This window comes from Parasteatoda tepidariorum, chromosome 6 (assembly GCF_043381705.1).
Source record: "Parasteatoda tepidariorum isolate YZ-2023 chromosome 6, CAS_Ptep_4.0, whole genome shotgun sequence".
Classification (NCBI taxonomy): Eukaryota; Metazoa; Arthropoda; class Arachnida; order Araneae; family Theridiidae; genus Parasteatoda; species Parasteatoda tepidariorum.
Window position 1 is genome coordinate 51095807 of NC_092209.1, and position 23256 is coordinate 51119062.

Genomic DNA, 23256 nt, shown 5'->3' on the forward strand with positions numbered 1-23256 from the left:
GTAAAAAAAGATTTCAGATTGTGTATGATATTTAATACATATATTTTATCTATTCCCAATAATTCGCATTTGAGTAGAATCCCTCAAGAGTAATTATTGAAAGATATACTTAGTCATTAAGAAATATTTTAGTTGTCTTTTTAAAGAACTATTTTTATTTATAAACCAATTGGTTTTAGAGTTATCCATGTAATTGCATTTTTACATTAAGAATAAATATTTAACATAAAAAATATGGGTTAGCCACAATTTTTATGGCGGCAGAAAAGAGAAATGTTTTATTTTGTTTTAAAAAAGGCTATAACTATGAATATATATATATATATATATATATTNTTTTTTTTTATCGGTTTTTAAAATTAAATGCTTTATTTATTTATTTATTTATTTATTTATTTATTCATATTAACATTATTCATGAATAACTTATTTATGTATATAGTAACGATCATTTCTTATTTCAGATTCCTGCCATGGACGTGGCTATTTCTAATTGCCAGTGTAGCGTCTTCCTATGATCAACCTTCACCATATAATATAGACTTTTCACCAGAATGTGCTCTGGTATTAAAACAAAGTAAAGGCCACCCATATAAAAGGTCTTTAGACGTAGGGCTTAGCTACATATCACAGTTTCTTCCCAGGTAATTCCAAAAATATAGTTATAATTTATATTATTATTTAATGTATCATTCCAAAGAAATAGTTTTATTCTAATAATGTAGTTGAAATATCGTTAAATAATTTTATGTTCTTATGCATTTTGATTTGGTTAGAGAAAATATTTTTAAGCAAATAAATCAGTCAGCTTGTTTTGTTTAATGTGCCAAATTTTGTAACGAAATATAACTCGTTATCCTGGGAATAAGGAATGCGTTGTTATGATTTCTATTTGATATAAAGTTCAAAAGTTTATTTTACTTAACGTGTGAGCAAGTAGTAGTGATTTTTTGTACAATTTGTTAAAAAAATATCCCTCTAATGTAAGGTTTCAAATCTTAAATTGACGCCAATACCTTTTATTGATTAGCACTTGAAATGTTCCCGCCATAACAAACATTCAATATCTTTAAAACTTTTCGAAAATTAATTCAATTTATCGGATTTAAGAACAGAAATGCTCAAATAAACTTTAAATATGCTTTTTATTCATTACTACAAAAATTATGAGCCCACTCGTCATAGTTCATGTACTATATCCAGCCTTCCTGCATTTTTGTATAGGTTTATGCTGTAGCATACAAATTGTGTTATGCGCTGTAAAAACTGTGGGGGAATATCTCTCCAAATATGGTGTTGGACAACCCAAAAAAATTGTGTTAAGGAGCATTTTATTCTGGACTAACACCGAATCAAACATTCATGTACGATTAAATGGCTCATAATACAGTTTAAAAAGCGTAATTTAAATCAAAACACGTAAAATTGAATAATCTTGCAACAAAATCTCAAACTTTAATCCCATACGAAAGTTATTTTCACTTCCGAAAACACCAATGTTGGCGTGTTTTGAGTATGAAAAAACTCCAAGTAGAATATCACCAGTAGTTTGTTTGCTATTTATCATTAGCTAAGAGTTTGTTTGTCATTTTCAGTGCTAATATTTATCAACAGAAACAAAAATTTGTCGTTGAATATCCATCTATGTTTTTAGTTATATATTCAAGGAATAGCTGTTTTTATCCCTTGAACAAAAAATAAGACAAAAATATTATTATGCGAATCGCAGTTTTTAAAAAAAGGTATTTTTGAGACGCTTACAGCTTTTTATTTTGAAAACTTTCAACCAAATTATGCAATTTTTAGAGAAAGGTCTTTTTGAAACACTTGCAGCTCTTTATTTTGAAAACTTTCAACCAAATTATACAATTTTTAGAGAAAGGTTTTTTTTTGAGACACTTGCAACTCTTTATTTTGAAAACTTTCAATCAAATTATACAATTTTTAGAGAAAGGTTTTTTGAGACACTTGCAGCTCTTTATTTTAAAAACTTTCAACCAAATTATACAATTTTTAGAGAAAGGTCTTTTTGAGACACTTGCAGCTCTTTATTTTGAAAACTTTCAACCAAATTATACAATTTTTAGTGAAAGGTTTTTTTGAGACACTTGAAGCTCCTTATTTTGAAAACTTTCAATCAAATCATACAATTTATAATTTTCTTTCTTTCAAGTTTAAAGTTTAGTTGAGATATTTTAAGTATTATTGAAATTATATGTGTCCAATAAATTACAGAAACATTTTGTAATTTAATGTGAAATTCACCAGCAAAATAGTGAAATATTTACTTTTCATATTTAAAAGTTACAAAAATTATTTTTTAATACTTTTAAATTGATTGTTTTTAACCAATTTGAAAGAGAATTGATTTCGGTTATTAAGGTACAAACTTGAACCGCATTATTTTAACTTAAAGCCATTTTGTCGAAAAAGTTTATTGCAATCAAATCTATTAATTTACACATCACTGTGGTTAACAACAATACAACCATACTAAATACATACTATAGTGAAATAACATAAGCCAATAATTATAACAATAAAGAGTACGGCTATACAAATCTGATTATTTCTGCGAACAAACCAAAGTCTAGCTTTTAAATGATAAGAGCATTCTTCAGCCATTTCTATCAAGCACTATTAACTGCAAGAAATATCAAAACGTTTTATGATAAAAAGCAGCAATGAGAAATGTATATTTATTATTTAAATCCTTATTATATTTTTATTTATTTATTTTTCATAGCTGGCAAAATGAAACTCCTGACCAAACATGCATTAGGTATGAAGATATTAACAGAGCTCTCCATGAAGCAAAAAGGAAATTCGGTAAGCAAATCAAGGGATGAAATGCATTTATTTTTAAATATTGTATTATTAGAAATCTTATCATCAACCCCAAATGCTCTATATCAGATATTAATACTTTACCCAATGTATATAAATATTTTATTTTTATTTTATAACCGTCATTGAGCAGCCAACCCAGTTTCTTGGGTTTAAGACGAGTAATATTCAGCTCCGCAGCCTCATAATTTTGAACCTTATCCGGAAAACTGCTGGATCAAGTATTGAGAGAAATTTGCCTTCGAGGTCGATTTTTTGATGGAACTAGATCGCATTTGCTTTACATGCAGATGAAAACTACGAAAACCTCCTACGGTTAGACTGGCGGCAAGGAGACTCTAACCCATGATCCATCTACCACTAAGGATATTTTACGTCCGATACGAGACGGGTACGGAACTCGTTTTGATCAGTCATCGCTCAGATTCGAACCCGGTTCGCCTAATTCGAAAGTAAACGCTCTGTCCCCTGAGACACTACGTCTCTATATAAATTTTAAAAATAAAAAATAAAAACTATAATTATACGAACAAAATTCCTCTTTCTTATTTTCTGTTATTTTCATTGTTAATAACAGGAGGTTACCGCCTCCTGCAGGATGCTGCTTGCCAAACTCATTAGAGCAAAAGATTATTGCTTTGCAAGAGTCCTTGATTTATAACTATATACATATTTATAAAACAAAGTTGAAAAGTTTCAATCAAAGGAACACAAAATGTTTTATTCTAAACACAGAGTTTGTTCCAAACATTTTGTTCCCGACTCTATCAGAATAATAATTAAACCTTTTAATTTTGCTCCATCATTATTATAACACCTTTAAATTCTTATTTGATTTAGGTTACTACAAAAATATGAGATTATTGAACAATGAAAAATAATTTAACAATAATGAAAAAAAAATTTCTATAATTATTTTTAAAATTTAAATAGTTATTTTTAATAATCATTTTTGTTAATGATTTTTAATAATTATTTTAATTGCATAAGTTGACAATAACTTATCGATGAACATAATTTATCAAGACCAAAATGGAATCCAATTGCCGTTTAATGATTGTGAAACGACTGTTTATCAAAAGCTGTTTATCAAAAAATGTTGGGTAATAAGGTTTTATCACTGAATCACTTTATAATATAATGAAAAAAACTTTAGTTTTAAACATTTTATTTTATTTACAACTGTTATAATTGTTATATTCTATTTCAATAAAACAAAATTCATAGAGCAAAAATAGAACAAAAATATCTGAAAAATCAAGATAATTTAAACATAAATAATTAAAAATAGTGAAGACAACTTCGACTAATATATATTAAATATATCTACAATCAAAATCAAGCAGAATGAAAAATACCGTTAAATAAAAGATAAACAAATAATTTACATCTAAATACTGTAATAACTTTTTATTAATTTGTTTCTGATGATAGACAAAAATTTCCAGTTCTTTTTATTTAAAGGGTCCCATTATGTAATTTTTCTGTCCAAACAAATGCACAAACAACCATGAAAAAAATAAAGCATGAGCAAAGTTTAATTAATGTTAGTAATATAATACAATATTAACTTTGTTTATTTGTCATTCTATGTGAGTTAGAATGCTTAAAAAACATGAACAAATTTTATATAAAATAATTTAATTTACCATTTCCATATGTACCTAAATTTTTTTCATGCCTACTAATAGACTTACTAACATACAATTTAGTTTTAGTTGTTATGTGCTACCTATATTTTGTTTAGAAATTAATATTTATCAATTTCTGGCGAATTAGGAAGAGCATTGTTACAGTTTCAACTCTTTCGGAACAGTGCTACTATTTTTAAATACTTCGTTTTGCTATAATGTTCAACCATTTAGTTACTTAACCAGATTCAGATTTTTTTCAAGAATTTTGAAACTTTGTCGTAATGCTGTGCTCAATTACATTAACTTATAGACATCCTGTTACTCTTTGTATTTACTAGGCCATTTTTATTAAGTGCTGTAATCAAAACTCTCCGTAACTCCGAAATACCATTTCGAATTAGCGTTTTAATGTTATTTATTTATTTATTTATTTATTTATTTATTCTTTCATTCATTTATTTATTTATTTATTTATTTATGTTCTTATATAATTCAGTTCACCCACAAAAAACAAAATTGATTATCAATCCCTTTCATCCTCAAGTTTTAACTTTAATGATCATTGTATTGCCTTAAATAAGGCAAAAAATAATGTATTTAAAAGAATAATAAATTTTATAAGGAAACTGTAATTAAAAATAGAAAAAAATATCGAATATTTTAATAACTTAAAAGCAGTGTAACTCCGATGATTTATAAAATAACTTTCAATAACGTTACAATTCTTAAAATGTGGTTAATAAATTTTAATATTGAGAATACTATCTACTAAATTATTAAATTCAAAACATAATTGTAATTTTTATAATGTTATTCAGTTTTAAAGAACGTTGACGTTTTTAACTATTGATATTAATTAAGGCAAATGTTTGATCTATTAATACAATATATTCACAACTTTTGAACACTGATATTTCATTAATATGCTGTTATGATGGTTAAGAATACTTAAATGAGTGATTTGAATGAATTTAAAATGAGTGATTAAATTAAAGGAACTTTTTTTCGGTTGCATAATATTTTTAACAATTTTAGGATACTTTCGTTTCACTGATTGTAAATTTGCAATCGGTTTCTCTCTCCAGTCAACAGTTTTTTTAAAGTCATTTTTAGTCTATTTCTTGTCGAAATGTACAAGTTTTTAAATGTTATATATGACAAGAGGTCGCTTAAATGTTGCGACCAATTTCTAGAATAGTTAGGGCACATCATCAAGATTGAAATTGCATAGGAATCCTTGCCCAGAAATGTCATCATATTCCACTAGAGCAATTTTTTTAATATGAACACTTTTTTTCTGCTTCTAAAAAGGTCATAATTAAGGCCCGGGTTTTGATGACATTTGCATTTTTTTTTTCATTTTTTGCATTTTTGGACATTTTTTGTCCTTTAGAGCATTTTTTGAGATTTATAGGGCATTTTCTTTAAATTTTGAGGTGTATTTTGCATTTTAAAGCATTTTTTAAATTTTTTGTTAATTTTTTCTGATTTTTATTATTTTTTATTATTACACTTGCTTCCAAACAATGAAGAAAATCTCGAGGATATTAAAAGGGGAAGCAACATTCTTTCAAATTGAAGAAGAATTGTCAGTAAGTGTGACCGTCCTTTTCAAGTACGCACCAATAACGTCAGTAGACGTTGAAAGAAGCTTCTCCTGGTATAAAAATTTGTTTTCAGACAAGAGACGCTCGTTTACATTTCAAAATATTAAAAAAAAATTTTTTAATCCACTGTAATTCTGATATTTAGTAATATTATGAGATGGAAGTTGTTTTATTCATTTAAGTTTCTATACAAAATGAAAATGTTTGGGAGTCAATATATTTTCCTTTTTTTTATTATTTTAGGATATAAAACATATTTTTCAAACTTTAATGAATGTAGAACAAGTATTGCATTGCTTTATATTTTTTGAAACGTCTCATAATAATTTTAAAGAGTAAAACATTGTTTTAGTTCAATATTTTTATTTCTATTTAAGTCATGTCATAAGGTATTTTCAGAGCAATTTTCGCATTTTAAGGGCATTTTTTGCATTTTTAAGGGCATTTTTTGCAGTTTGTAAGGGCATTTTTTGCAGTTTGTAAGGGCATTTTTTAGGTCATCAAAATCCGGGCTCTAGTCATAATGAAAGCGCACCTAGCTACGAACAACGACTATTCCAGGCATGGATTCATTATGAAATTTTAATTCTGATGGGGAGCACTAACTCCTCTAGAAGTTTGTTGCAACAATAAATTTCAACCGCTGTTATATATTACGTTATTAAAATTGTGCATTTCGTTTAAAAAAAATAGACTAAATATGTCCTTTTAAAACAAATCCGTAGCTTTAGAAGCAAAACAAATTTCAGATTTGAATTCCCCACACCCGAGTTAGGCAATAAGGATTATTTCGATAAATGCAACAATAAATTTGTTTTCCAGCATTATTATTAAAATTTTGTTTGTGACAACGCCTTGTTTATGTAAATGTTAACTCTTCGCATGAATTGAAATTTCGAAATAGAGACCCATATTCAAAGCAATGGATATTTTGAAATAACTGCCAATATAATGTATCCCAATACGTTATTCAACTTGCAAATAAATATTTAATATGCGTCTTTCAGTCTGAATTATCATTTAATTAAGTAGATGATATGATAATAATAAATAGGACTGTTTATTTGGTCTAGGTTAATTAACTCCCATTATTCTTCGACCTAAATGACCACATTTAGTAGCTGATTTTTTATCAGCTTGATCATTTAATTGAAATGTCAGCGAACTCAATCGCCATTGGCTATTTTCACCTTTTCAATTAACGAGTGAAAGTTGATGACAGACGTATTCAAATTCAGCCTGTTACTTGTCAGCAAAATGTCAACACCTATAACTAGTATATTATTAAGTGATTTAACATAGGTTAATAATAATTAACATGAACAAAAATTGGATATTTTAATTGTATCAAAAAATGTATTAATAATACGTTTAAAAATAATTTAGATAATAATTTAATAACTTTAAGTCATGAAAGTCAGCTTAACTTTCCAATTTCTTACAAAAGTGAGGATTTTTTTTAAAATTTCCTCTAAAATTACTCTAATTTTGTTTCATAATTGTTAAGTTATGAACTTTCATTTTTATGGCCGTTGGTAGTTTTTCCATTTATCATTCATTTCATTTGATTTTCAAAATTATAATCCTTATTGCTATAAACTTAATAAAATATACCAAACTGAAAAGATTTAACAAAATAAACTGCTTTTAAGCCCTGGTATCATGATAAAATTACAAAATTTTACTACATTTTATCACATTATTAAAGCATATTTCATTGCTAATTTTACCAAAATCATTCGAAATCATTAAAGTACTTTAAAAATTCCTAATCTTTTTGCGTTCCCATACGGTAAATTTTACTATATTCTAGTGGATTTTACCATAATTTTTTTTCTCAGTGTAATCAATTCGTATTCACTAAAAAAGGAAAAAAATATTAATAATGACAGTACGAATTCAGCCACACCCACAAAACTGTTTAATGCATTCATAATTATCTTCTAAGTTTTTATTAGGATTTTGCATCTCTTTCACATCTCGTATATGTGTTAAACGCTTGTTTTCAATTAACATGATATGATTTTTTTCAGTTTTGAATTAGAAAATTCGCAAATGAATAAATAGCCCTTATCTATAGCTGAAAAGCTAAAACACCTTTTTAAAGAAATTAATTTATTACATATTTCCAAAAAGAAAAATAACTTTCTTTTTTAAGTGTTAAGCAAAAACCGCTGCCTAAATTTTGTTTTAAACAAAAGAACAATATTTTTTTTTAAAGAAAAATAAATATTGGCAATGCAGAGATGATAATGTAGTCTTTTAATAAATTTAGAACAATATTAAAAGGACAAATCAACAAAGCTACTTGTTAAATAAAATTTAATATTCAAACAACGACAAACAATATTTCGCAGACAAATTCCAAAAAAGGAAACTTTTTTAGACTTCTTTACTTAACTTTCAACAAGGCAATAATTTTCGCTTCAAGAAAATGACAGATGTGAGGTTAATTATACTAGCTGAAAGAAAAATTATCCGAACTCAAGATAGCTAGATGAACAAAAAAGATAGATGATTAGCGATAACTATTTTGTCTTTGAAGAAAACGCCAGTATTGCATCATATTTCACTTCAAGCGATTTCCATGTATGGAACAGCAACGTTTTTAAAATTAAAATAAGAAATCGTATTTACGTAAATTGAAACTCGTTTCAGCACTTTAAAATAAATTAAAATATAAAAAATTAATTAAGAGTTGCCAGTTAAACAATAAATTTATTTTCAATTTAAACTTTAGGTTAAAGTTGCGCACAATTTATAAAATCTTATCTAACATCCTGCATTTAATTTCGTAAAAATTAATAAATTGCATTTTTTATTGTGTTTTGAAGGAACAATTCATGATTTACACGGAGAAAAAAAATTCTGATTAAATTACCGTACTGTAATAAAATTTCTGGTAAAATAAACCGTAATTCTGGTAATAGAAACAAAATATTTGGTATTTATAAACGATTCATTTGGTAATTTATGCGTTAGAATAATTCTCGAAATTATGGATGTTATTACCAAATAATTAATAAAAATGCAAAACTAAAAAGTTAATTTACCTGAATTTATTGTTTTTATGCAATGATAAAAGAAATTTTGTCTCATTTACTAAATTTTATCACACATTATAATGCTATATTTTAAGGTTAATTTAATCAAATCATTACCAAAGCACTTCATAAAAAATTACCGAGCTTTTTAATCTTCCTATAGAGCCAGAAATATGGTAAATTTAACGACATTTTGGCAGGTTAGACCATACTTTTTTTCTCAGTATACATTAGGCGAAAGAAAATGCACATTGTGTTACGTAAATGAACAGCCTAAATATTGTTTTTAGCAAAAGAACAATATCCATTTTTAATTTTAAAAATGTAATAAAATCTTCCAAGAAATAGAAAAGCATTGTTTTTGTAAATTTAGAACAATGATAGGAAAAAAAAAACAAATCAACAAAGCTACTTGTTAAACTAACAATACTTCTCAGAGAAATTGCGATTTAAAAAAAAACCTGTAGACTTCTGTACTATACTTCCACTGAGATAATAATTTTCGCTTCAAGAAAATGACAGATGAGAAGTTAATTATATTAACTAAAGAAAAGATAATCTGAGTTCGAGATAGCTAGATGAACAATGAAGATAGACGATTAGCGATACATATCTTGTCTGCGAGGATAATGACAGCAATGAATCGTGTTTTACTTCCAGCAATTTTCGTAAATGGAGCAAAAAAAAGTTTTTTTCTTAAATTTAAAAAAAGAAAACCGTATCTAAGTGAAATGTATCACGCTTTATCACTTAATCGAAAAATGCAAATTTTAAAGCGAAAACAGAAATGAACCAGTGGTTTCTGGCGCCAAATTGTGGCCAGTTGAACAATAAATTTATTTGTAATTTAACCTATTTTTAACTTAGTTGAACACAATTTTATGATGTAAAAAATATAAATGTTTTTAACCAAAGCTGTATGAACTTATTTTTAAAATTATAGCATTAATTTCTCACAATAGGAAACAAATTCTTAGAAAGTAATATAAGTTCATTACATTTACAGCAGCGCTCAGCTTGTAGCTCAGGGTTAGAGAATCGAACTTTGGTCCAACGAGACCTGGATTCGATCTTCGACTCCGCTTATAGCCACCGAGTACATACGGCAAACGTGCTCGTAGAATCTGTTCTGTAATTGAATAAAACGTATTAAAATTGATTAAAATAAGGTCCTGTGATTGATCGCTGAACAGTACCATGGGTATAGGGATCTGGAGGAAATTTCCTTCTCCTTCAGATCTATGCCAAAATTGTAGATGTGGCCTTATAAATGAGTGGTCAAACCATTGCCAATTACCCACTGTGCAGCTCTAGTGTGATGTAAATAAAGTACTTACCTACCTAGATTCGCAGTTCTGTGATACTTTTAGTCAAAAATCAATTTAGTTTCTTTTGACAAGTGCAGAGTTAAATGCATAAATCGTAGCATGATAGTAAATGAAATAAAATTATTGAATTAGAGAAAAATTTAAAAAAAAGTACAATCATATCGGTTACATATTTATATTAAATAAGTAGAGAGGTTTTCTCATCAATCCCTGCAATTCCTACATAATCATTTTTATTTCTTAACAATGAGAGTTTATTGCACCAAAAATAAAAGCTATTGCATTTAAAAATTTGAAAAAGTTTTTTGTAGTAACTTAGATTCATTGCTGCTATTGAGAAATAAATTAAATCTAATCATCATTTTCGGTTAACAATTGCAATACTCAGAAAACCGACTCACTGGAATCAGAAAAACAACACTCTTTATTTCCTAATTGGAATAATCTACAAACTCAGTTTTTGAAGTTATACTTCTTATGCGACTTCCAACAAGGTTGCGTTAAACGTTTAACGCTACATTTTTATTGGCCGGGAAATCACGTGGTAGGATCCAGTTATCCCTCATTCATTTCCATATTGTTTTGGTTCTCACTAGCACAAAAATAATAATAGTATTGCTTTTCTATAAATATTTTTTTAGTTTGATTTGATACACATATAATTTAATAGGATAGTATTCTTTATTTTCAAATTTAGTGGATAACAATTGTAAAAAATGAGTGAAAATAGAGCCCCTGAATTAGACAGGCCGACTCATCATCTATTTTTGCTCCAAAGAGCTAACATAAGCACAATACTAACTTAACGTTAACTTGTGAACTTTTTTACTCCAATATTGCTTGATAGGTCAGCTCTGATAGTATAAGAGCCTTAAGTGAAAACAATCCCACGGACAATGCGAAGGATTTAAGGTTACGTCAATGTACGTCTCTTGTGAATATCAATTGATTGTTAGGTTTTCTCTTTTGAAATTACATTATGACGCATTCACATACATTATTAATGCAAATACATTTTCCATGGTGAGACGATGAGGCAACCACAAGCACTTCCACTGGTTCAAGAGATCCACGAGGGAAAAATGCACAATATTACCGCTATTACAGAGCACGGAAACGAGCGGAGCAGGAAAAAGAGTCGTTGAATAGAACTAGTGATCCTTCTACGACTGCTGATTCTTCTACAATTAACGTAGCAGGTTACAAAGTTTAACTTCTTCCGTGCGGAGGGACTCCACGCACTATTTTTTTTCCTTTCTTTTTTTGTTAAAAGTTATTTTTTCAAAGTTTTGTCTTGAAATCTATTTTTCTCAATAACATTTTTTCACCTGGCACTTAAGATTACTCGACTTCTAAAAAACCTAAGTTAAGTCTTGGTAATTGGTTTGAGTATAGCAAGTTGCTCAAAATTCATACTAGCACTTGAATATTGGGAAATATCTTATATTTTCTTGGAAGCCAAAATAATTTTTTCATATAAAAAACCGGGGAAAAAATTTTTTTAGTTTGAAAAAGAATTTTTTTATTTTTTTATTTCTTTTGGCCAGTGTGGTTTTTAAAAAAAACTATATGTGACTGCCTATTTAAATTTGTTTCAAGTGATTTATATTGTTTTTATGATTTTTATTTTTAAATCGTTTTTCCTTCAAATTTCAGTCCTAAGGAGAATTAAAGTTTAAAAGTTCCTTACATTATTTCACAGAAATGTTCGTATTTAAATAATGTTTGTGCTTCTCTCAACTCCGATAAAAAAAATTCGATAAAAAAAACTCCGATAAAAAAGTTAAATAATAGATATGATACAGAAAGTGAAATAAATTTGCAGATTAATGTATTCTTAATGAAATCAGAACCCCTAGACCACTAAAAAAACAATTTGGTTTAAACCAATCTTATTAAAACAAGCCGAAGAATGTTCACTTATAAAGAGAAACAGGAAATATGAAAAAATTGATAAATATGACAACCAAAGCTGACTTCTTCAGGGGGTACCATCTGCAGAAGTCATAAAAGCAAAACCTTTTCTATCAAGAGAGCACGACAAAAATCTAAAATTGCTCTCTCTGAACCCCAAAGGTTTTGCCAAAGTCCAAGAAAAGAATATAATACATAATATAAAATACATAAAACAAATACAGAAGAATAAAAGTAAGACAAATGCAGAAGAATAGTACGTACAAAGCTAACTTGAAACAAAAATTCAATAACTAGATAACACAACTGACTGCGAAGTAATATTTTAAATGCTTTTAAAATTTTGAAATCTTCTCTTAATTCACTTATAAAGAGCTGATAAACTTGTTGGCAGATTTAGAGATAAAACATAAATATTTTATCCGCATAATCATTCTCTTTAGCCAAAAAAAGCCTAATTTTCGTTCTCATTTCTTTTTTCTTCATTGGTTCTATGACGAATCGAATAAATTCAAATTATTACATTCTAATAACTGAAATGAAATTTTAAAATCATTAGCCACTTTCTTCCCAAAACATGAAAGACATTTTTATGAAATAACTTTTTTTAAGTTCTCTACTTCTATTTTTATTTATTTTTTATTATTTTTCTATTTTATTTATCTATACTGAGAAAAAAGTATGAAATAAACTACCGGAATTTTGGTGAAATTAACCACAAAATATAGTGTTCTAATGCGTGTAAATATAGCGAAATTCGGTAATTTTATCATGATTTCGTAAAGCATGTCATAAAACTATTTATTCCGCAAAATTTACTTTTTTTTTTTACTGAAATGCCATTACCATGCAGAACAGTAATTTTAACAGAATTACTTTCTCCGTCTATAATTACAAGATTGAAATCATTGTAATATTTTATATTAAAAAAAATTTACAGAACTGTGGGCTAGGGGTCTATGGATGTTAAAGCTCCACCATTTCGAGCTCGACTTCATGGTGTTGAAAATTCGCTGAGAATCGCCCTCGCTTTGTCAATCTTCTCAGACAGACTGGTATCCCTTGATCTGAAACTAGACGGGTTTCACTGACGATAGAATTCTTATTTTTCACAATGTCAATTTATATTTATAGCAAGGAGAAATATATGACTAAATGCTGGAAATCGCAGTTTTTTTGCACTTAAGAGATTGCTAACAACAAAAGTAATAACGAGGAAAACAAAGATTCAGGTTTACAATGCTATAATCGGAACAACCGTTTTCTGTGGATCAGAGACATGGAATCCAACCCAGAAACAAGAAAAAATGCTGATTAACTGAGAAAGAAAAATTCTTAGAACTATTTTTGGACCTGTTAAAGGGGGTGATCTGTGGAGAAGACGATGCAATTTCGAAATTTCAAGACTATTTAAAGAAAAAGGTATAATCAATTATGTAAAAGCAAAGAGAATTAAATGCCTAGGACACCTTGAGAGAATGGAGGAAAACAGAGGCACTAAGAAAATATTCAAGGGGCAGGCCAAAGGAAAAAAGGAAGGCCAGCCAAGAGATGGTTAGACAAGGTGGAGAAAGACCTTAAGATTCTAAAGATCCAAAACTGGAAACAAAGAGCTAGAGACAGGGGTCTTTGGAGAAAAATTGTTAGTGAGGCCATGGTCCAACTTGGACTGTAATGCCGGGGAGTTAGTTAGTTAGTTAGCAAGAGGAAATAGTTGTTGATCCCTTGTGCCAGTTTATAATATCCAAATTCTTAGACTAAGATTGTTTGAAATTGATAGAAACTCGTTTTGCTTGGAGCCTGGATTGTATAAACGATGCTAAGTTCTTGGTCCAAGCCCTTGGATGATAGCAGAACATGTTCAACTTTCCATCCAAGTTGTTGCCTTCCCAAAATTAATCAGCTTCTAAAGTTACTTGACGTCAGTGAACTGTCATATGATCATTTCATTTTGTTGTCCGTTTTCATATATTCTAACTTAAATAATTGATCTATTAAGATCCATTTCATAATTTGATTTGATTTTGTAATTGTGCCTTCATGTAAATATCATTTTTATAATCTTAAATATGAACAATGCACATGCGCAAACTTTTCATCAGACCAATCAGTGGCATTCAAGGTTCTAGTGTCAACGAATACTCCAATTTCTTGGACCACAAAGTTCCTCCAAGTCCCCGGATTCAAGAACTCGGACGGTATAAACTTTAGTTAAGCCCTATTTAAATAAATGCGTCTCATAATACATTACGCAGTTCCTCGTCTCAATTTGAATCAAAATCTAACTCACCTTGAGACCTTCTTGTGGATTCACAAAATTTAGGCCAAGCTATAGATAAATTTTGAACCGATTTCTCGCAGTATAACGTAATTATATTTGAATGTTTTTGTTTCAGGTGAAGAAGTGCCATATGAAGTAAAAGAGTTATCCTCGGTTTATCCTAAAGCTAACCAAGTTTCCATACCAGCAGAAATTCTATTAGAAACAGTTAGGATTCTTGCTCACAGGTAAGCTTCAAACTATTTTGATTTTTATATTGATTTCTACAATTTATTTCGATTATACCTTTTCCTTTTAAGAACATTTGACAAGTATATCGACTATACTGCGCTATACATATTTTAACTTAAATGTTTCTGATCCAGAAATTTAAAAGAAGAAATCCATAAAAGTACAATTTTTTAACAAATATCTAAACAGGCAAATTTCAGCATTTCAATAAATAATTTTTCAAGAAATCGGATAATAAATGTCGAAAACATGCTATGAATTGGCGCACATTTTTCCAAATACTACAAGTTTAAAACAAAAAAGTTTAATAAAATTTGAAATAACAGCATTTTTACTAGTGTTAAAGAAATACTGTTTTTTAAAATGCGATTAAAAATCTTAAAGAGTTTCAGTTATAAAATAATTATTTAGTCAAAGATTTCGAAGCATTGACTTAATTGAATGAAAACGAGAATAAGAGTTTTCCTTGGTTCGGTTATTCATCTCCAGTTATAAAATAAAATAAAATAAGAACTTTCCAATGCTCAAATATAAAAATAATCTTAAAAGTAGTAGTTTTAAAATCCATCATTTGTTCAAGTGCGTGAACGCTCCAATAGCGCTGTCGGTTAAGGTATCGATCACACCACTGTTGGACAGTTGGGGTAGTGAGTTCGATCCTGAAAGCCGACAAAACAACCGACGTGTATATGCAGCAAATGTGTATTTACAAAAGGTGTTGTCTGGAGAGGGGTATCAGCTCAGGTACATTTCGTCTGACCAGGTTCAAAATTACGTGGTATTCCTCATATGGCTGTTAAAAGTTAGAGCTCTAAAAATGAGACTGGATGTTTGGTCATGGTTTCGTGATGATCTTAAAATCACGTGGATATTTTCAGTGATATCAATTAAGTTTTGTTTTATAGTTTATTTTATAGTACTATTCGATGAATAAAGGCTTACAACTATATTATGTGATCTCAGTGATATATGCCTCAAATTATGTTTACAAAACATAAGCAGACTACAAAAAAGATTCAAGCAAATCTACGTCAGAAAGCTGAAATAAAAAATAATGATTTAGTTGGAAACAGCATATAAAACAGTTTAAAAAGCCAGGCAGCCGTTTCGATACTATGACAAATTTAATCATGGGCGTTGAAACTAATGATGATATTTTTTAACTATTATATTTACCTTAAATTCTACTTTATTATTGTAAAATTATTTTATTATAGTCTTAACTTAGTAAATAAGTAAAAAAAATTAAGAGATTAAAAAATATAAAATTAAAAGTTTCTCCACGTGTTTCTCCACTATTGCCTATTCGAATTTGAAGGACAACAATAAGCTTTATACACTTTTATAAGCGTTTTTTTTTCTTACAAAAAGTGCTTTTTCAAAATTATATTTATGAATGATATTAGGTGAAGAAAAAGGAAACTGATGAGGTAGAATTTAATTAAGATGAAATAGTACAAAAATACAAAATTTTCAAGAAAAAACTAAAAACTCGTTCTAAAACCGCCAATAGAAATAAAAACTATTAACCAAATATGTCCAGAATTAAGGAACTATTCAAAAATAACTATTAGAACCATGCACGCCAACTGAACTAACAGTATAATAATAGTCATTAATCTTTTTTTAAGGTAACCGATTACCTTTTCTATGACAATTTTGACGTAAATATAATTTTTTCCGCTTTCATTTAAAATAAAACTATAGACTTTTTCCTTTCAAAAACCGTTTGAGTTTTGTTTCTACGTCAAATAGAACAAAAATTATGACTATTTTTTAAAAAAAAACATCTATTTTATTTGTTACAATGATAACTATGCTCTTTTTTCGTCATTTTTTCAAAACTAAATTTTCGGTTATTTTCCTTCATTCCAAATGTTACATCCAAATACATTTTAGTTCAAATTTAGCACGAGTTTTTCGATACATATGTCTAGGGAATGGACTGCCGGGGCGGAGCAGGCAGTTTAAACTATTATTTTATATTATACAGCTAAAATAATTATTAATTGCACTATTTTAACGATTTCTACCAAATAAATTTCTGTATTTGCTATGAAACATCGAAATATTAATATTATGTCTAATGCTTAGTTAATTTCTTCATTTGAATTTTTATGAGTATTATAAAAACAAGAATAATGCAGAAAAATAATAAACTTTAGCAAAGTTAGGTGATCTTTTTTGTTGCTAGTTTTCCCCCATATATTTTTTGTAGAATTATTTTTCTATTTTTTTTTCATACCCTATTCATGACACACACATAAATCTATATAAAAAATTTCAAAATTCCGTCTCCGAAGGTATTCGGATACCTTAAACAAAACTCTTTAACAAGCTTTCCTGTCATTTGATCCAAGTGATTTGTATGTTGCCCAAAATTACACAACTCAAGCTGAAAATGAATGTAAAGGAAAAAGAAAAACAGATGGAATGCGGTCGATTTAGGAGGAGATGATGCATATCGGAAGAATCACACGAACAAATGACCGATTGGTTATCAAGTTACTAGAGATGCAAAGGTGAAAATGATGCCAGTTCGTTATGGCGCTCTCACTTCAATGAGTAGGTGCAAAACTTTCCTTTCTCTATGTTGCGTCATCGACTCAGAGAATTCAAACCAGAGATATAAAACACGGCCGAAGGGAGACGTACAATTTTATCTCTAAAAACATGGCTGTCATGTTTATGTAAATTACAACAAGCTGTCAAATCAAGTTGAAAGCAAACATAAATCTAAAGAACTTACCAAGGATTGTCGGAGTATTTTTCTCTTATTGTAATTCTATGTCCATCGTTTAACTACGCGTAATTCATAAGATATCACACAATTGGTTCAGCAATATATGGTATCCCTTTTATGGCTACTGTTTTGGCAAATTTGGGAGGAAAAATTTTTCTTTAACTCGCATGGGAGAAATATGTCGAAATGTAAAAATAATAAATAAATATTGCTTTTTTAATCATATATTAACCTTTTAAATAACCACTTTTTTAAAATATTTTTCGTATTTGGTTTCATCCATGAAAAGTAATTCATTTAGCTTATTATCTATAATTAAATTGATTATTGATTTTCAACATTTTGCATATTGCAAAGAATTGGCCCTATACTTGATCTAAATAACCAATTTATAAATTCTATATTTATATGAGGAGAAAAGAAAATTCTGGTAAAATTACCGTATTGTGACACTCTTAGTAAGAAAAAAAACACAGAGTTAAAAAAAAAAACATAATAAAAAAATCATAAACTAAAATATAAGGGTATTCAAACCATTCATATGGTAACTTTTTTGGTCCTACAGTAACTGTTTACCTAAAATTCTAGTTTTTAAAATTATAGTTCTTATTGCCACACATTTAGCAAAGAATGCAAAACTGAAAAGTAAATATAACTAAATAAATGATTTTTATGTCATTTTCCAAAGCGTCATGACAAAATTACAACAATTTTTTCTCAGAGTATGAATAAACATGCTGAAATTTCTGTGCATTTCGTTTTGTTAACGCACACAACAAAATAATCTACCTATAGCAGCATACAAAAAACAGTCAGTCTTAGCAAAACTATAATTACCGTTACTGTTAAACAGTTTTGTATGGCTCAAAATAAATAAAAGAAAATCACTATCATTAATTGCGATGCATCCTTGAGGGCGCATCCTATCAGATCACTAAATCAGATTGGCACCAATTTTTCCGCGTGCATGTTAAAGGTGGGTTACTGCGCTTACTTTCGAATTCACTAATTGCGAGCTGATATTAGCGCACAGCTTCCGTGAACTATATGTTCGCAACAAGTTATCGACCTCATCTTCTTTTATTGTTATTGGAGATCGTGTCAGTGGGGAAAAGAAGTATTTTTCTCATTCTTTATAGGAAGATATTCATTAAGATGATCAGATAATCTAAGTTTTTCTTTTTAAATTTCTGAGAGAATTATGATGCACGGGTGCAGGAAAATGTCTCATAAAGTAGCTTTCGCTGCAGATTAGTTGAAGGTGCCCTTACTTTTGAGTTTATTAATTACATGCTGTCATTGGCGTACAGATTTTATGTTCTCGTGAATTTAACGATCTCGCTTACGGTACATGGGTGTAGAAAAATGCCTCATAAAATAGCTATCGCAGCAGATTAATTAAAGGTGCCTGCACTTTTCAATTTACCAATTGCATGCCGATATTAGAGTACAGTTTCAATATTCTCAAGAAGTTATCGTTTAGTTTCCTTTATTTTTTTTTTGTAGTTATTGGAGATGGTGTCAGTGGGGAAAAGAAGTATTTTTCTCATTCTTAATAGGAAGATATTCATTAAGATGATCAGATAAACTAAGTTTTTCTTCTTAAATTTCTGAGAGAATTATGATGCACGGGTGCAGGAAAATGTCGCATAAAGTAGCTTTCGCTGCAGATTAGTTGAAGGTGCCCTTACTTTTGAGTTTATTAATTACATGCTGTCATTGGAGTACAGGTTTTATGTTCTCGAGAATTTAACGATCTCGCTTACGGTACATGGGTGTAGAAAAATGCCTCATAAAGTAGCCATCGCAGCAGATTAGTTAAAGGTGCCTTCACTTTTCAATTTACCAATTACATGCCGATATTAGAGTGCAGCTTCAATGTTCTCAAGAAGTTATCGTTTAGTTATCTTTTTTTGTAGTTATTGGAGATCGTGTCAGTGGGGAAAATAAATATTTTTTTATCTGAATATGAGGACATTCGTTAAGATCACTAAGTTTTCTTAAAAAACTAAGCCTAATTTAAGTTTTTTTTAAATATGAGAAACTTACGGTACATGGGTGTAGAAAAATGCCTCATAAAGTAGTTTTCGCTACAGATTAGTTAAAGGTGCTTTGACTTTTGAGTTTACTAATTACATGCTGTCATCAGCTTACAGAATTTATGGTCTCGTGAATTTAACGATCTCATCTTCTTCCGTCCATACTGGAGATCGTGTCACTGGGGAAAATATTTTTTTTTATCTCAATGTGAAGACATTCGTTAAGATCACTAAGTTTTTTATGATACATGGGGTAGAAAAATATCCCAAAAAGTTGCTTTCGCTGCAGAAGATGTCTTTAAATTTCAATATGCCAATTAGATGCTGACACTAGCGTACAGCTTCAATGTTCTCAGAAAATTATCGCTTAGTTAACTTATTTTGTACTTATTGGAGATCGTGTCAGTGGGGAAAATAAATATTTTTGCATCTTAGTATGAGTACTGTTATTTCCAATCTGTATTTTCTGAAGCGGATAAAGTATTTTAATCAGTAATACCAGAATAAGTTTTGTTTTACTGCAAATGTCCTTACCTTACTGTAAAGTAACCTAAATGTTTCCTTCGTGAGGGGAAAGCATGCTTGAAAATTTAAATAAAGGTCGCTTTCTTTCGTTAGCATTTTTTAATGAATTAAGATAATATCAATTGGAATTAATTTGATAAAAGAATATAAACTATCACTGTTATTTCTTTTCATATTGCCTAATCTGAATCAATATTTTATTTTTATTTTCTTTAAAATTTCTATTTATTACTAAACACGTTTAATGCCCAAACAATGAAAGGAACAAGTTTTTTTTTTAATCTACCGCAGATAATAAAATTTCGATGCTCACAACGATAATTTTAAACAATATCTTACATAATGTGTTTGACCGAAGTATATTTTTACTTATATAAAGCTCTGCTTAGACGTAAAAAAATTCTAGAAAAAGTCGTTTGAACTTTAAGCAATTAAATATCAGCTAATAAAAATAAAGAGTGACGATTTAAGGTCAAGTACAATAATAATATTCTTTTATTAGAAAATAAAAACCGCTATGTCATAAAAACGTCAATCATATCAACACGGAAATGTAAAGCATGAGCACAAAAGCGTGAAATAAAAACAAACAATAAGATCAAGAAAACAGAGAACAAAAATATTAGACATAAATCTAGCAAAGTAAATAATGTGGAAAATCTATGCTGTTGTAGAAAAAAAATTATTATTTTTTTTATTTATTAACAAAAATAATTCATAAATAATATATTCATTGGAAAACAGTAACTAATTAATTTTCGCAATGATCAATGATTTAAAAATAAAAATAATGGAAATAAATAAAAAAATTTAGTACCACGTGTTTTACGTAAACTAACAAGAAAAATTAGTTCAGTTTTTTTATTATTCTTAAGGAAAAAAAGCGTAGGGTACCTTGCTTTCGAAAGTTCTGAAGAAGGTGGTTCTTGGTGGTGATCTAAATTAATTTGGATAGTATTGCACCCTTAGCTGTAAATAAGATAATTTAACGGCAGTTAAATTATTGAGAACTTTCCGAACTAAAAAGCTAATATTTTAACTGGAGCTTTGTGCTGGATGACAATGCAAGTTAAGTACGGTAAAAAGTGCTGGCCTCCTGAGTGTCGGTACTTTTTACCTTAAAATCTACTTTTATCGCAAAATATCACGGCACAAAAAGTCTGGTATACCATAATTTTTGTAGTAATATTTACTGAAAATCACTGAATCACTGTAATTAAATAAATTTTACTGTAAAAATTCCAATATAAAATTTTACGGTAGAAATGAATTTTACTGTGAAGTGTATTTTAAGGTAAAATAAATTTATTTTTTGCCATAAAACCAGAATTTTTTATAGCGTAGTTTCTTAAATGGCGCAAAATAAGTTTAACATCATTTTAACTTTGATTAAAGGTTTGGTCATTTTTCAGCGTATAAAACTTATAACATCAAAACTAAGAAAGTGATCGTCTTGTATTAGTTTCTTTTACGTGAAAGAAATTTTTTAAATAATCATTCTTCTTTTAAATAATCATTGATAAATGCTGCAAATCTACTTATTAAAGTAAACAAGAGTTTAACTTAACGTAATTATGTGTCATCATATATTTTCACTGACCCAATTAATGTTTCCAGCAAATTGACTGGAGAAAGATATAAGTAAATAATAAAACAAATAACCAAATCTTCTGAAAAGAACTTTAGCTTATATTATGTTGTTACTAGTTTTTACAACTTTCATTGTTAACCTTTGACATCCAGAAGAAAAAAATAATCCCAAAAAGACTATGTTTTATTTTTTTGACATTTTTTAAGAAAAATTATGTCTTAATTTTTCTCACGGCAGATTCTTTTTCATAAATAAGCTTACAGTAATCTAAAAAATATTGAATAATCAATAAAACTAATCACAGAAACTTCATTTAAAACCACAGATTAAGTAAAACTTGTGTAAACTATATATTGAAAATTGCTCTTTTCTCTGTATGGTGCTTAAGAGGATTTAATGAATATTCCATAGAATTAAAATCTCGGACATTCTGTAATTAATTTTCAGCAGTACAAAATTTGAGCTGTACTCTGAATCTTGTGCATTACGATAAATGAAAAATGGAGCACCTTTAATAACTTTTAGTCTAATAATCAAATTATCATGTTTTTAATCCAAAATTAATGGTTTGAGGGGCTAAGCGTAAATATGCTAGTTAACTCGTGCAGAAGGTATTTTGAGTCGAAAAATTAGGCACAGAAGCGTACTTCATCTGAATTAACATATTTTTTAAGCGAATTTCGATCCTAAACCGTAAATTAAAAAGAAATCTGAAATGTATAGTCTTAATAGTTTAAGCAGGAGATTAAGCAAAAATTTGAGATCCTTAATATTAATTTCTTTATATTGAATAGTTTTAAAAACTTATACTCTTGAACTTACATATCTCAAGAACTGTTTGACGGATTCAAGTAAAATTTTGAATTTTGTCCTTTAAAGTTACTAAGTTTAAAATGTATATGAATTATAATTCAAAAGAATTTTACACTTATTAAAGTAAATAATACAACCTTGTAAACTTTTATGAAAAAATTATTTAATTAATTGCAATAACTCCAAAAATATAGTAAATTATGCAAAAATAAGAATTAGAATTTGAGGGCCCAAGCTTTCTACCACTATTTAACTTTTAAAACTATATTTTTCGTCTTGCGGCTACCCCTACTTCCATAATTTGTGGGAAAAGAATCTAAATCATTCAAAGAAAATACGTTCTTTGTTTCTGATTTTAAAATCATGATTTATCGCATAAAGTTTTTTATGAACATCCTGAATACGCACTGCTTAACTACTCATTAGATTATTTTATAACGATCCTAAACTCCCTAAAATAAAAGTTTTAAAGTACCATGTTGATCTTCAAATTTTCAAAATTAATCAGATAAATACAACTCAGACATATTTTCTAAAAGGAAAAATCCAAAATTTCCCTTAAATTTCAAAACTAAAGCTGTCAATAATCAATCAAGATTAATGCAGAAGTGATAGATGATAAATACTCTAACTCACAAAACACAACTTTTGATAAATGA

At 28.4% G+C, this 23256-nt stretch overlaps 1 protein-coding gene across 1 annotated transcript in view; it reads left to right on the top strand.

The window, feature by feature from the left end:
- Window positions 1-23256, top strand: part of LOC107442591 (chorion peroxidase-like) — a 114188-nt gene that overhangs the window by 50641 nt on the left and 40291 nt on the right. Inside the window, exons 2-4 of the mRNA XM_071181788.1 lie at window positions 465-644; window positions 2747-2829; window positions 14771-14882. Of these exons, the coding sequence (XP_071037889.1) occupies window positions 465-644; window positions 2747-2829; window positions 14771-14882 (375 nt within the window). The remainder of the gene's footprint in view (window positions 1-464; window positions 645-2746; window positions 2830-14770; window positions 14883-23256) is intronic.